At 41.3% G+C, this 12333-nt stretch overlaps 1 protein-coding gene across 1 annotated transcript in view; it reads right to left on the bottom strand.

Moving 5' to 3' along the window:
• B3GLCT (beta 3-glucosyltransferase) overlaps nucleotides 1–12333 on the bottom strand; it is an 81024-nt gene that overhangs the window by 14360 nt on the left and 54331 nt on the right. The window contains exons 9-11 of the mRNA XM_056858459.1: nucleotides 9603–9734; nucleotides 8267–8336; nucleotides 1765–1878 (exon numbers count right to left, since the gene is read on the bottom strand). Coding sequence (XP_056714437.1) covers nucleotides 1765–1878; nucleotides 8267–8336; nucleotides 9603–9734 — 316 coding nt within the window. The remainder of the gene's footprint in view (nucleotides 1–1764; nucleotides 1879–8266; nucleotides 8337–9602; nucleotides 9735–12333) is intronic.

The raw sequence follows: 12333 nt of genomic DNA, 5'->3' as shown, positions 1-12333 counted from the left end.
ACTGGCTGCAATCTTATGCAGCCAAATGGAAAGGGACAAAGGTTTCAGAATAAAGGGATTAAATCATTTAAATGTTAGAACTGGTGGAGTTGGAGAAACTAGGGAAAAGGGGAGAATTGAAGGAATCATTGCGATAATGTATAAGATCTGGGAAAAATTGAAGGTTACTTTTTACTCTGATCCAGAATGTAAAATTTTATATAACATGAAACTTTAGAATGAGATTAATACTAGGATCAGAATATGTTAACGAAGGATAATAACACTTCATTAAGAGGTAGATGGAGGTGATGGGGAAGTCGATTTATTTTTTATGTTTAATGGTAATCAAGACAACAATTAATGTAATTGTGATTGTGATATTATTTTTACATTGTTATTAAAATTATGAAGAATTTATAGTTTTAAAAAACCAATAAAAATTTATAAAAAAAGAAAGAAGGTAAGCCTCCCTTTTTCTTCATAACTACCAACTCCAACTGAACCCCACCTCAACTAGTCACAAGGAAGCTCTCCAGCCCTCGGGCCATCTCCTCTGTGGCCACCTCTTGGAAATAAATAAAGCCATTGAGAAAAAGCTTGTTAAGACAGCACTGCCTAGCCCACCTTCTCCTTTAATCAACAACTGCAGATGGATTGGGCAAAGAGACAGAACAGCAGCAACTACTGCCAGAAGAAGATCAGGTCTATGAACCAATCTTTCATATTTTAAAGCAGGGATGGGGAACGTCCGGCCCGGGGGCTGTATGCTGCCCCCGAGGACATTTTCAGTGGCCCTTGGGAGCTCCAGGGTCCAGCCACAGAGGCGCAGCAAAGCGCGGCCCTCCCCAAGGGTGTTCCTGGGGACGTGGCGCCCTTTGGACCTCCTCTCGTCAACTGTTGGTAGGTGAGAGGAGGGGGGAGGGGGAGGGACGCTTCCCCCAAGGCTGCCCCCTACAGTCGCAGCATGCAGGAACGCCACGGCACACTGTTAGCCCCTCTCGCCGTCTGTCAAGCGGCGAGGGGGGTGGGGAGAGGCCGGTGGCTCCCGGCGGGAGGAACATGCGCGCGGGAGCCGATCGGGCTTGGAGGGCCTTTTGTGGACTCGGGGTGGGGGGTGGGAGGGCGTGGAGGCTGGGGCCCGGTCGCGTGGGGCTGCGTGTGCTGCCATGTGTGTTGGGGGAGGTGGGGAGCCTGGGGCCCAGTTGCATGGGGCCGGTGTGTGCGGGTGTGTGTCTTGGGGGGAGGAAGGCTTTTCTCTCTTCCTCTTTTTCTGTCACTCTTTCTCCTTTCTCCCCCTCATCTCTTTCTTTGTCTGTCTCCTTCCGTCCTTTTCTCCCCCTTCATTTCTCTGTTTTCCTTCCTTCTTTCCCTGAGGATAGGCTGTGGGCTGCGCCCCCCTGGCGCCTCGTTTGCTCGGGGCCCACCGCTGGCTGCCCTCCCACCTGGGAGGGGGGAGCGGGGGTGCCCTCCAGGCCTTCTCTGCGTGGCCTTCCCTATGGTTGCCAACCTCCAGGTGGTGGCTGGAGACCTGGCAACCCTAGCCTCCCCCCCCCCCGCGCCAGATCTATGCCTGGTTATGGCCCTCAAATGATGTTATAAATGAGCAAATGGCCCTTGGCAGGAAAAAGGTTCCCCACCCCTGTTTTAAAGCATCACACTGAGATCGTTGTGTGTGTGTGTGACCCTGGGCTTATCATCACTATCTGTATATTCCTCTGTGAAAACTTTCCATTACTAAATAGAAGTAATGTCATACATTGTTAACACTGTTTAAAAACTCACCTCTTTCAGTATTTGGCACTCTCAGGTCCACAGTAGGAATAGAACTTTCTGCATAATCGCTGTAGTACTCAATAAGAGCAGCCTCTCCTTCCCAGGTCTGTTTTACAATGGGTACTACAAAATAAGAAACAAGTCCCAGATGTAGGTGAAACTGTATTTAGGTAAACATTAACTTTTCTTGTATCTGCAGTCATTTATTTACAACAAGGGGAGCCATATAGTTTTTTTCTTCTTTTTACGTGGAAGAGCATACACTTATAGACACTGGAGGACTTCACCGAGATGAATTTGTGTAACACCTTTTAAAGCCACCTAAAAGCTAATGACCATCTGTACTTCTACAAGATACTTACGCATTGTATAAAGAGGTATTTTCTTTTGTTTGTCCTGCTTAAATCCATGATATATTTCTGCTCTTGTCTTGCTACACTATTCAGTGAGAAGTTAGAATCCACAGAAATCCCTGAGTTTGAATAAACCAGTTACAGAAAAAGAAGGTGGCCCCTACACTGGAGGCCTGCATATAACACAGACTCCAATGGACTAAACATGTGCTGGAATATTTTTTTTTAATTAGATCACTTTACTGGAAATAAAGTTTCAACCTCAATACTACACTGACGTTGGTTTTGGAAGATAAAAAAAATCTCAACACTGGATAAAAAGGACTCTTTGAAGCTAGCATCTATTAATTTTTCACATTCTTGAACAAGATTATCCTCCACAGGGTAACACCTGATGCTGTGAAGAAAATTCAGGCATTTTCCTCACTTCAGTGTATTTCATGAAGGACATTTAAACTTTAGCTTTTCACCCAGCTCTGACATAGCCACCTATTCTTTTGAGCAGTCATCCATTTTTCTTCAATTATAATGTACATTAAGAATATGGAAACATTTCTCGGCCAACTCCAGTTACAGGGTAGTCATTTTCTTGCACCATAAAACACATGCACACACACATTAAAAAAAGCAAGGGAGCAAGATTCCATTCACTGGAGTCTGACTGCTGCAAAGGTTGTCCATGTGCCCTACCTCCACTCTGACAATATGTACTTATTAAATACTACTTTAGCAACCCTTCCTCCCTCAACATCTGCTAGCAGTGTCTCCCATTCAGAGGTAGTGCGTCCTGCACAGAAAGGGGGAACTTAGGGATAACTAACATCACTGGAATGATGTGTATGTAACATGGATGGCAGAACAACTGTTCACCATGATATCGCACATTTGGGTGGGCAAAACAGGACGCATAACCAGGTTTCTGGCTGAATGCCATCCCCTTCAGTACAATCAATAATACTGCTGGTCAAACACTCATGTCCCCTTTTCACCTTGCCAGACCGCAGCCTGGCCCCATGGGACAGCACAACTAGAAACCGCAGAAAGAAATACAATGCAGCTCCCCGCAAAGGACAGGTAAGCACTGGCCCAATTACTACACTGTCTCCCCCAACAGGTGCATCCAAAAGTGCGGGTAACATCAAGGAGAGAGTAATGTTAGCGAAAAATAATTAAAATTTATCGTGCGCATCCTTCTGCAAGAAAGTTCAGCTTGAAAGCAAACACCTTGATTAACTGAGATCATTTCAGATTCCAGACCCAAGAAATGGTCAGTATTTGTGATTGCAAAGGACAAATATTACAGAAGACATAAAGGGATTTTTCTTAAGCCAAATGTCTAACACATCCTAGGGAGAAATCTAGTCTCCCTCCTGTGCAAAAACATCTCCTGAGTCCCAAGACATCTGTAAGCAAATATTAATCCATTACATTTGAGTTAATCATGTCACAGTCAGCTTTTGCTGCAGACAAACACTAAGTAAAGAGATAATTTCCTTTGAAGCAGGAAACTAGAAGATAAATTGAATATGAAATGATCACAGGACTCCCTTAAAACTAGGCAAATAAGGACTCAGATCTAGCCACAAAATGGGTTGTTTCTCCTCTAGACCAACCTCCACTACCACACCAGCATTAGGGCAACAGGATAAGGCCAAGTGTGATTTAATACTGCTCTCCTCTGCCACTACATCCAGGCCAAAAATTTCCTATCAGCCCTCTACAAGTACCATTCCACAGCATTATCCTGCTCACACTTTCTTTCCCTAAATCTCACCACCATAGCCCAACACCTCTCCTCCTCTCCCGGCACTTCCACACAGCCCCCTTGGATTCAGTCCCAGGCAACTTCTAGGCACCATCATCTGCTGCCCATTTGTCTGTTGCTCTCTCTCTCTCATCTCAGCAGCCCCTTTCTTTTGATTCCTGCCAGAACCCAGCATGCACACAGCCCCACCCCCAGGGAATCAGAACAGGGTGGAACACTACTGTAAAATAAGAAAATAACCACACCAGGTTTGAGATTGTCATTATTGCGTTTATTAACTGCCATTGATTAACTGAGGGAAGGAAGGCAGCATGGTAGAGCCTGATCTCATCGGTTCTTGGGAGCTAGGCAGGGTCGGTACTTGTGAGACCTCCAAAGAAGGCTCTGCAGAGGAAGGCAATGGCAAACCACTTTGGCTTAATCACTTTCCTTGAAAACCCCACCAAGAGTCACTATAAGTCATCTGTGACTTGACAGCACTTTACACACTCATTGATTAACTCATGTCTTTACTTTCCTAGTCAGTAAACTTTACTTTTGCTTATTGGAGGTGTCTTTCTTTCCAACTCCTTTGGGAAAGGAGCATGCAGGGCAGGCCGGTGCATACCCAGGTCTAAAGTGATCCCTATACTGATGATACGAATGTTGTTTGGTGGACTAAAATTTTTAACTCTGGTTTCCTGCATCAGTACATTTTCCCAGTATGCTTTTAGGAAGGTAACAGGGATGGCTTCTGTGAATGTGTTCTCTGTATTCCTCTTATCTTGTAAAAAGCTCCTTTGGATTATTGTTTAGTTAATTGGAGACTTACAGGTACCTGTATACTAAGATGCAGCCAGAACCCCTTTCCCTTTCTTTCATACCACCTTTAACAACAAACCTATCAAGGGACAGCAAACATAATTTCTGAAAATTTGTTGCCTATTCTATAATCATTTTATTCTGCAGATGAATTCAATAAGGAAATATGATAAATATATTTTAAACCAGAGAACAAAGTGATGTCCTTCAGCGTAGGACATTCATTTGCCTGGTAGCCTACTGAAGTAGTCAGTGTGATATATAAGGATTCATGAACAACTTAACAAATATGGTGAAAGGGAAATTCTTCAAGTTTTAGACAGCTGCCATCAGTAACAAATGCCATCTGGTCCAAAACCCTGGAGAAAGTTGTTCTTCAACCTCAGCTAAACTCTTGCTAAAATTAAACCTCTAATTTTTACAGAGCTTGGCTTTATAACACAATGTTGTATATAAATGTGTTATATTAAAACTTCCGTACATGAATGTGAAGTAAAAATAAGTTCACCTCTGAATACAGTGTCACTGGATGTTTTCCCAGAATCATTAGGGAAAACCTGTTATTGGTTTTTCATGAAGAATGGTAATACGGAGCCATTAACGTGCAAAAGAAGCTATTTTGAAAAATAATGACCACTCTGGGGATTTCAAAGTATGCTAAATATCTATGGCTTCATTTAATCTAACGTCCAAAATGCAGTTTGGATGATCAAAAAAAGAGCTGCAGGGCTGGGCCTACTCTCTTGGGCACAGGTACCAGTTTCAATTTCCTTTTTAGTGTGAACCAGAGCTAGCCATGAAATCTAGATCTGCAAACTCTGACTAGTGCTTTCCCTCTAAACCAAAATGGAAAAAAACCTCTTCAAACCATGCTAAAAATATGATAGATGATACTGGTTTGGAAGGGAAGTAATAACTACACTTTGCCAGTTTGGATGCCACAGCAAACAATAGCGAATGTTAAAAATGAAAATGAAAAGTGGTTTGCAAGAGAGGGAGAGAAGAGCAGGGAGGAAGTACATCAGACCATGATTCATATCCTCCAGAACATGCTTTGGATGATGGTTTGGTTCATTTATTTAATTCATTTTGTATCTCACCTTTCTTCCCGGTGGGGACCCAAACTGGCTTACATTGTTCTCTCCTCCATTTTATCCTCACAACAGCCCTGTGAGGTAGATTAGGCCTAGACAGTGTGACTGGCCCAAGGTCACCTAGCAAGATTCCAGGGCAGTGTGGGGATTCAAGATATTAGTCCAACACTCTTAACCACTATACCACACTGGCTCTTAAACATTAAATATAATGGTTTGGGGATCATATCTCAGTGCATTGGAAAAACGAATGTTCTCCATTTTATAAATCATAGCACTCCCACACATTTTGATGCAGAACACTTGAGGGGTACTTTTTTCCTTCTTCTGCAGGTTCTAGCCTCCTATAAGTGACGAGCAGGGTATTCAAAAACCTGAGTAGTGGTGGGAAAAGGTAATGCACCTCCTGTTATAAACATATGTGTCCAAGTTGAAGAACTTCCAAATTACAGAAAAGGGGGAGCTCAGCTATACAGGCATCCCCTTCAACTTGCAGCCTCCCCATGATGCATCTTGTGGTTGTTCGGCTGACCCTCATAAGCAGTGCTTTGGCTGCAGAGGACAAGGGAAGAAAAGATCTGTTCCACAAATGGAGCTTTGTGTGAGTAAGCTCTCCTTCCCTGGAGGTTTATAAGCAGAGGCTAGATGGCCATATGTGATGTTGATATGGTCACATGCATCACCCTGGAAAGAAGAAGAAATGTCTTTTATCTGCTGTCCCTTCCCCTTACCTATGGTGGTGTTCTTCCACCACCAAAATCCCCCCTACCACACATCCCTATCTTTGTCTCACTTAAACCAATTTAGAAGAGTTCTAATCGCCCACCTTGATGGTTGACCTGCTTTACAGAGAGGTCTCGCTGATTACTGAGTAGAGAGAAGGAAAAAATGTTCTTGAAAACTGAACATTTTCATTTTCTCTCAGGTGAAGACTGGGATAGGGAACATGTTTTTATGCCGTTCAATGAAGCTATTGCTGAGTTACAGATTTTAGAGCTGGCCCCCCAAATTAACCTGAACACGAATCCTACATTTTAAGATAATTTTCTGCCTGGGTCTATTGTCAGGGCATTCCCACAACCCACAAGCACTTGCTGAGGATTGGAGCAGGAGATGGTAATTATTTGGAGAGGTAACAGTTTAGAATGAACTTCTGTGATATGTCTTCAAGCATTTTACTCATTCCTGCTAAATACTCTTGGGAGACAATAATCACTTGATATTGCTTTGCATTTATCAGCATTACAGGAGTCCCCACACAACCTGAATATGACTACAGGTATAAAAAATTCCTTGTTTTTGTGGCAACGTTCTTCCTACAACACTTGAAATATGAGCCTTGTCAAGAAACAAAACTGAAAATTAATCAGCAGCGTCAGCAGTACAGCAAAAGTTTTTGTTTGACTTCTTTATAAGGGCTCTGGATTCCAACAATTCTACTTAATCATCCGTACCTTTGCAAAGTTTAACTCCCCACCACAATATTTAATGAGGTCTTTAAGAGCATTCTACATATGGGATCCAACCACTGCCATCTCTTTGCTACTGCTTCTTTTGCTGTTGATAATACAAAAGTATTATATTAAGCAGGAAGACCTAATGGGGAAAAGGAATGACTCAATCAAGGAAGCCATGGCCCTCAGTTTGCAAGAACTGAGCAAGGCTGTTAACAATAGGACGTTTTGGAGGACATTGATTCATATGAGTTGGAAGTGAGTTGGCAGCGCTTAACACACACACACACACACACACTAAATCTCACTGGATGCTTAAAAATAATTATAAATCTTCATCTCTACATTGTCTCAGTGGGTTGGATCTAGTAGTCCATAAACAGAAGCATCTTTTCTGTGTTCTTGTTCTCTCATCCACAATCTAACTGACTTCAGGAAAGTTTATTCTCAGGATCGTGGAACCTGCATAGATGAACAGTTATGCAGGTCAGGAGGCTGCAGAGGGGAGGAAGAAGGAGACAAAATCGCTTTCCACCAGCACAGCACTGCTGGGTGGAAGAAGAAAGAAGAGGCAATTTATAACCCTGGTAATAAACTATCCTGGACTGGAAAGGACTGTGAGGGAGACGGGAATGTGGAAAAAATCCATGATCCCTGCATGTGCGGATTGCTGGATCCAGCCCAATAAGCCAGACAGATCACATTTTCATCCAACCTTATCTAGTTAGTGGAAGCTAGATACCCAGTTCAAAAGACCAAGTACCTGACATATTCGCTTCTGAAAAAGAGAACATTTCCTCACTGTTGTGAATGCAAAATGCTCAAAATAGGCCACAAAAATAGCTGAGAACAAATAAGCATAGCATTTGGATACCAGATTATTTTGGCATCTACATACTCAGTGACTTCCTTCCCGCTTCTTCGCACATGCTATTTGCAACATAAAAAAAATCCAAAAAGTGAACATGTGAAGGAAAAAAAAAGTATTTTCCCCAAGATTATCAAAATTTGTTTCAGGAAGATACCCTTAAATCTAGAACTTACTTCTGTCTCCATGGAATTTTCTGCATGTTTTTACAGCAACAAAGATATCTGTTTTCTTCACAGGATCACCCTAAAATTAAAACACCATCAATGTTTTGTTTCTCTTCAGGTTGATATCACATAAGCAAGTCTTTCCAAAGAAGGAGGACTTCAAAATATGGCAGTAAGACAGTACCGTAAGGTATTTTTTTCTTTTCAAATTCAACAACTTAAACCAAATCAGTATTTCCTGGCAACATTTTTCACTAAAATTTTGATTGGAATTCTGGTTGAAGCTAGATGCGACTGATTAAAGAAGCTAATGAACAGCAGGAAATCACAAATTGCTGCAATATGAGTATTTAGGGTCTGATGCAGCTGAAGAACTGTCAAGCTCCACTGATTTCAACAGCAGAGATGCCAGCATGTGCTAAATGCCTTCACTAAAGTCACTGAAACTGATAAGTACTTCTGTTCTTGACTGGCACATATCCTTGTTTCAGAATGCATTTTATATATTACCATGCAGTGAACCAACTTCTATTATAGCACATCATAAAGCTTCAAAAAGCCAGGAATCACACTGACACACATAGCATTCTTTTGGCTCAAGCAACGTATACACATTCAACCCAGTTTCATAGCCTTATGCAGGCAATTCACATATCATTCTGCAGTCTTAATTTAATAAAACAACCTGTGGTGGAGAAACAAACTGAAAATAATTGCTTGTAGGGATTTTTCTCCCGTAAACCACAATATGAATTCACAATATGAATGTACTTTTACTACCAGAAAACACACTCTACCATTTTCTAAAAGGAGAATAGGCTTACTTTGAAGAAAAATAAAAACATGCTCTATTGCTTCAAGCACTTTTCTTCCAAGCCTAGCTCATTTCCATTATTGGAGTCAGGCTGGAAGAAAAGTGCTTGAAGCCAATGAATGGGAAGAAGAAGCATGGTTGGGGAGGGTTCCGTTTCCCTTACCCAGGCCCCTCTTTGTATGTTAAAACACCCTCTGGCCGCACATGCACTTTTATATGATGTGAATGGAACATACTCATGAGTAAATAAAGACAGCTTTCCCAACCATGTCTAGTCTGGCCAATATCACAGTAACCGCAGCAACATTACAACCTAAATAAATGTACAAACTTCACAGCCATTCTGCACCTCAAAGAAAACAATTTCCCCATCGCAGCCCACCTTCACTTTATCTTAGAACATATACATGCCTCCATTTGAAAATTCAAAAGTTTGCAGTGTTTAAGCAATTAAACAAATCAAAATGTTTTTGAACAGGATTTCTTACTTGTCAATGAATCTTAGAGGAAAAACAATTTGGAAATGCTTACACATAGTGGGAGGAAATTAGCAAATGTAGTGGCACAATGAGGAGTCTTGGGAGAGTCAACATCTTCTGTACAAAACTCAGGCACTTGGGTAAGATGTGGTCCATTGCCTTTTTCCCAGACAAATAGTGCAATCTTTTAAAATAAACAATAAATATAAATTACTACTGAAATATTTACATTCTGTGATGCCAGATCATTACAATACAAGAGGAATATGTAATAGAAATGAGATAGAATAACCATGCCCAGAGCAGCTATTATGCCATGCAAAAGAAATCCCAAATTCTGAGCTGCAGATGATAACAATTCCATCCATGCAAGCAGGTGGTATATCGCCAATCAGCTACCAGCACTCCTCACAACAAAGTTATTGGTTCGTCTTCTCACATACCTCTAAATTTATCTATTGTATATGATGTCTCGTGAGACTGCACATATGTTCAGTGACTGTGATTTATGCCCAAATGGAATACAAGGCAACACAAATTGAAAATAAGTTTAGTTAAACCTGACAGGAACAGATGGCTAGGGAAGGTTAATAAACGTTCATGCAGCTGTGTAAACACTCAGTAAATTCTTCCCAGTAGCTACTTTTAATACTTGAACAACAACTAGTTTCTTTATAAATGGGGGGAAAACATCAACAAACAGTAAAAAACGTTTTTTAAAAGTATATTTTAAAATCATATCTATTTTGTCTATTGCAGAAGTATGCTTTAATGCAGGGGTCCCAAGAATAGGCACCATGGCGCCTACTGAGACCTTTCCTGGCACTCACCAAATGTTTTCAGAAAGTGGGTGAGGCCAGATGAGGCTTTTGCCCAGCAGGGCTTCCATTGGCTATGCAGCGTTTTAAAAACGTTGCTTTGGTAGCAGCTGCCACCACATCACAAAGGCTTTCACTCTAAAACAATATATTCATTTAAAAGGCATCCTGGTTAAACAGAGCTTCTGCCTTGAAATGTTGAAGATCTAATTTTATAGTTATGCATAACCTTGTTCCCTGACAATTTGGGGTTGGCACTGCCTCCCATGGCAGACATTTTGGGGTCGCGCCCACCACCCTATGTCAGAATTCCAAAGGTGCCAGGAAGCTTTAAAAGTTGTAGACCCCAGCTTGAATAAAAGCAATCCACAAAATCTTATGAAATAAGGTTGCAAATCTTAAGTTTCTACCAGTGGAACATTTTAAGGACTGAACTGCTGCTTGATGGGTTTTTTTATTGACAAACGGTGCTGCCCCGCAGATGTCCTAGATCACTTTTACTCTTTTCAATTGTGGAAAGCAATGTTATGTTTCTGAATCTTAAGGCATGTTAAGAGATGGAAATAAAAGGCATAGGGCATTTTAGGACTCCTACTGAAGGCCAAGTATTAAACAAAACCCTGAAAAAGATTAATTGCATTGACAACAACAGTAGACTCGACGTGTGTCATGAAAATGAAGAGCTGATACACTTAAAAGATGGGCTGTGACAAAATACAGTAAAAGCGAATTGTATTCCATCTGGAAAGACACAGCAGCATACAGAATGTCATTAAGCGAGACAGGAATGAAACAATGACCTGAGGCATCCAATTTTTTATTTTTTTTTACTTCACAGGAGCAAATCACAATTCTATTCGCTTTCAATAGTTCCATTGCCTAGCATCACAGTAAATTGTCACACAAACTGGAAAAAAAGATAGTAACCTTTAGCAGGATGTATCATTACTAGTAAATACAGCTTCTATTCTGCAAGCACAGACTCCCAACTGCCACTGGGACCCCTCTTGCCTGCCCCAGTACTGTTTGAAAGAGGAAGACCTAGATGTCTGTGGGTCAGCCTATTTACAAAAATAAATATTCCTGGTTAACAACATAAGTATCCGTTCCACCAAGATAAGGCTGCTGAAACCAGAATCCCCAGGGTCCAAGATCCATCTAATTTCTGCTGGCTATTTTGAAGCAGAACTCATGCCCTGTTTTTTGCAGTAGACAGATTAAAAAAAAGGTTGAAATTTTAGACTTTGTATTTAGTACTCAAGATGTCTTTAAGTAGAGTTGCTTCTAGCTATCATATAGTTATATTGACAATTACGATGCCACCATTCGTCAATAAAAGTGAGTTTCTCCTACTGTTTTAGCATGCAATTCAGTTTCAATCAGTGTAGTGAATAAAAGGCTACGCTCTTCTCTTTCATTGACCTAAAAGGGAGAATGCCTGAGCACAGGACTAGGGTTATAATAGTCCCCATTCATAAAAAAGGTGGTCCACATTTGCAGATAACTATTCTCCTATTAGCCCTCTGTTCATTATTGGCAAATTATATGCAAGACATCTACTAGATAAGCTCTCTCTATGGATGAATGTCAATAAAATTCTGGGCAGGGAACAGATTGGGTTCTGTGCTGAAAGGTCTGCTTTAGATCACTGTGTCACCCTAGCCCATCTGGCTGAGAAATATGGCAATTCCGGTGGGAAGAAACTTTTTGCAGCTTTCCTTGACCTAAAGGGTGCTTTCGATTCTATTTTCAGAAAACTTCTGTGGGAGAAACTGAATAAGACCTCAACTGATAAGAGACTGCTCTTTCTCATCCAACAACTGCATTTCTCAACCAGCTGCCAAGTTCGATATGGCCTTCACGGTGAACTAACTAGAGAGACTGCCATAAATCGAGGAGTGAAACAGGGATGTTTATTGGCCCCCTATCTTTTCAACCTTTTCATAAATGATCTTGTGCTAATTT

Source organism: Euleptes europaea, chromosome 12 (genome assembly GCF_029931775.1).
Source record: "Euleptes europaea isolate rEulEur1 chromosome 12, rEulEur1.hap1, whole genome shotgun sequence".
NCBI lineage: Eukaryota > Metazoa > Chordata > Lepidosauria > Squamata > Sphaerodactylidae > Euleptes > Euleptes europaea.
Note: the sequence above shows the minus strand (reverse complement) of the source record. Positions and strands in the feature narration are given on the sequence as shown.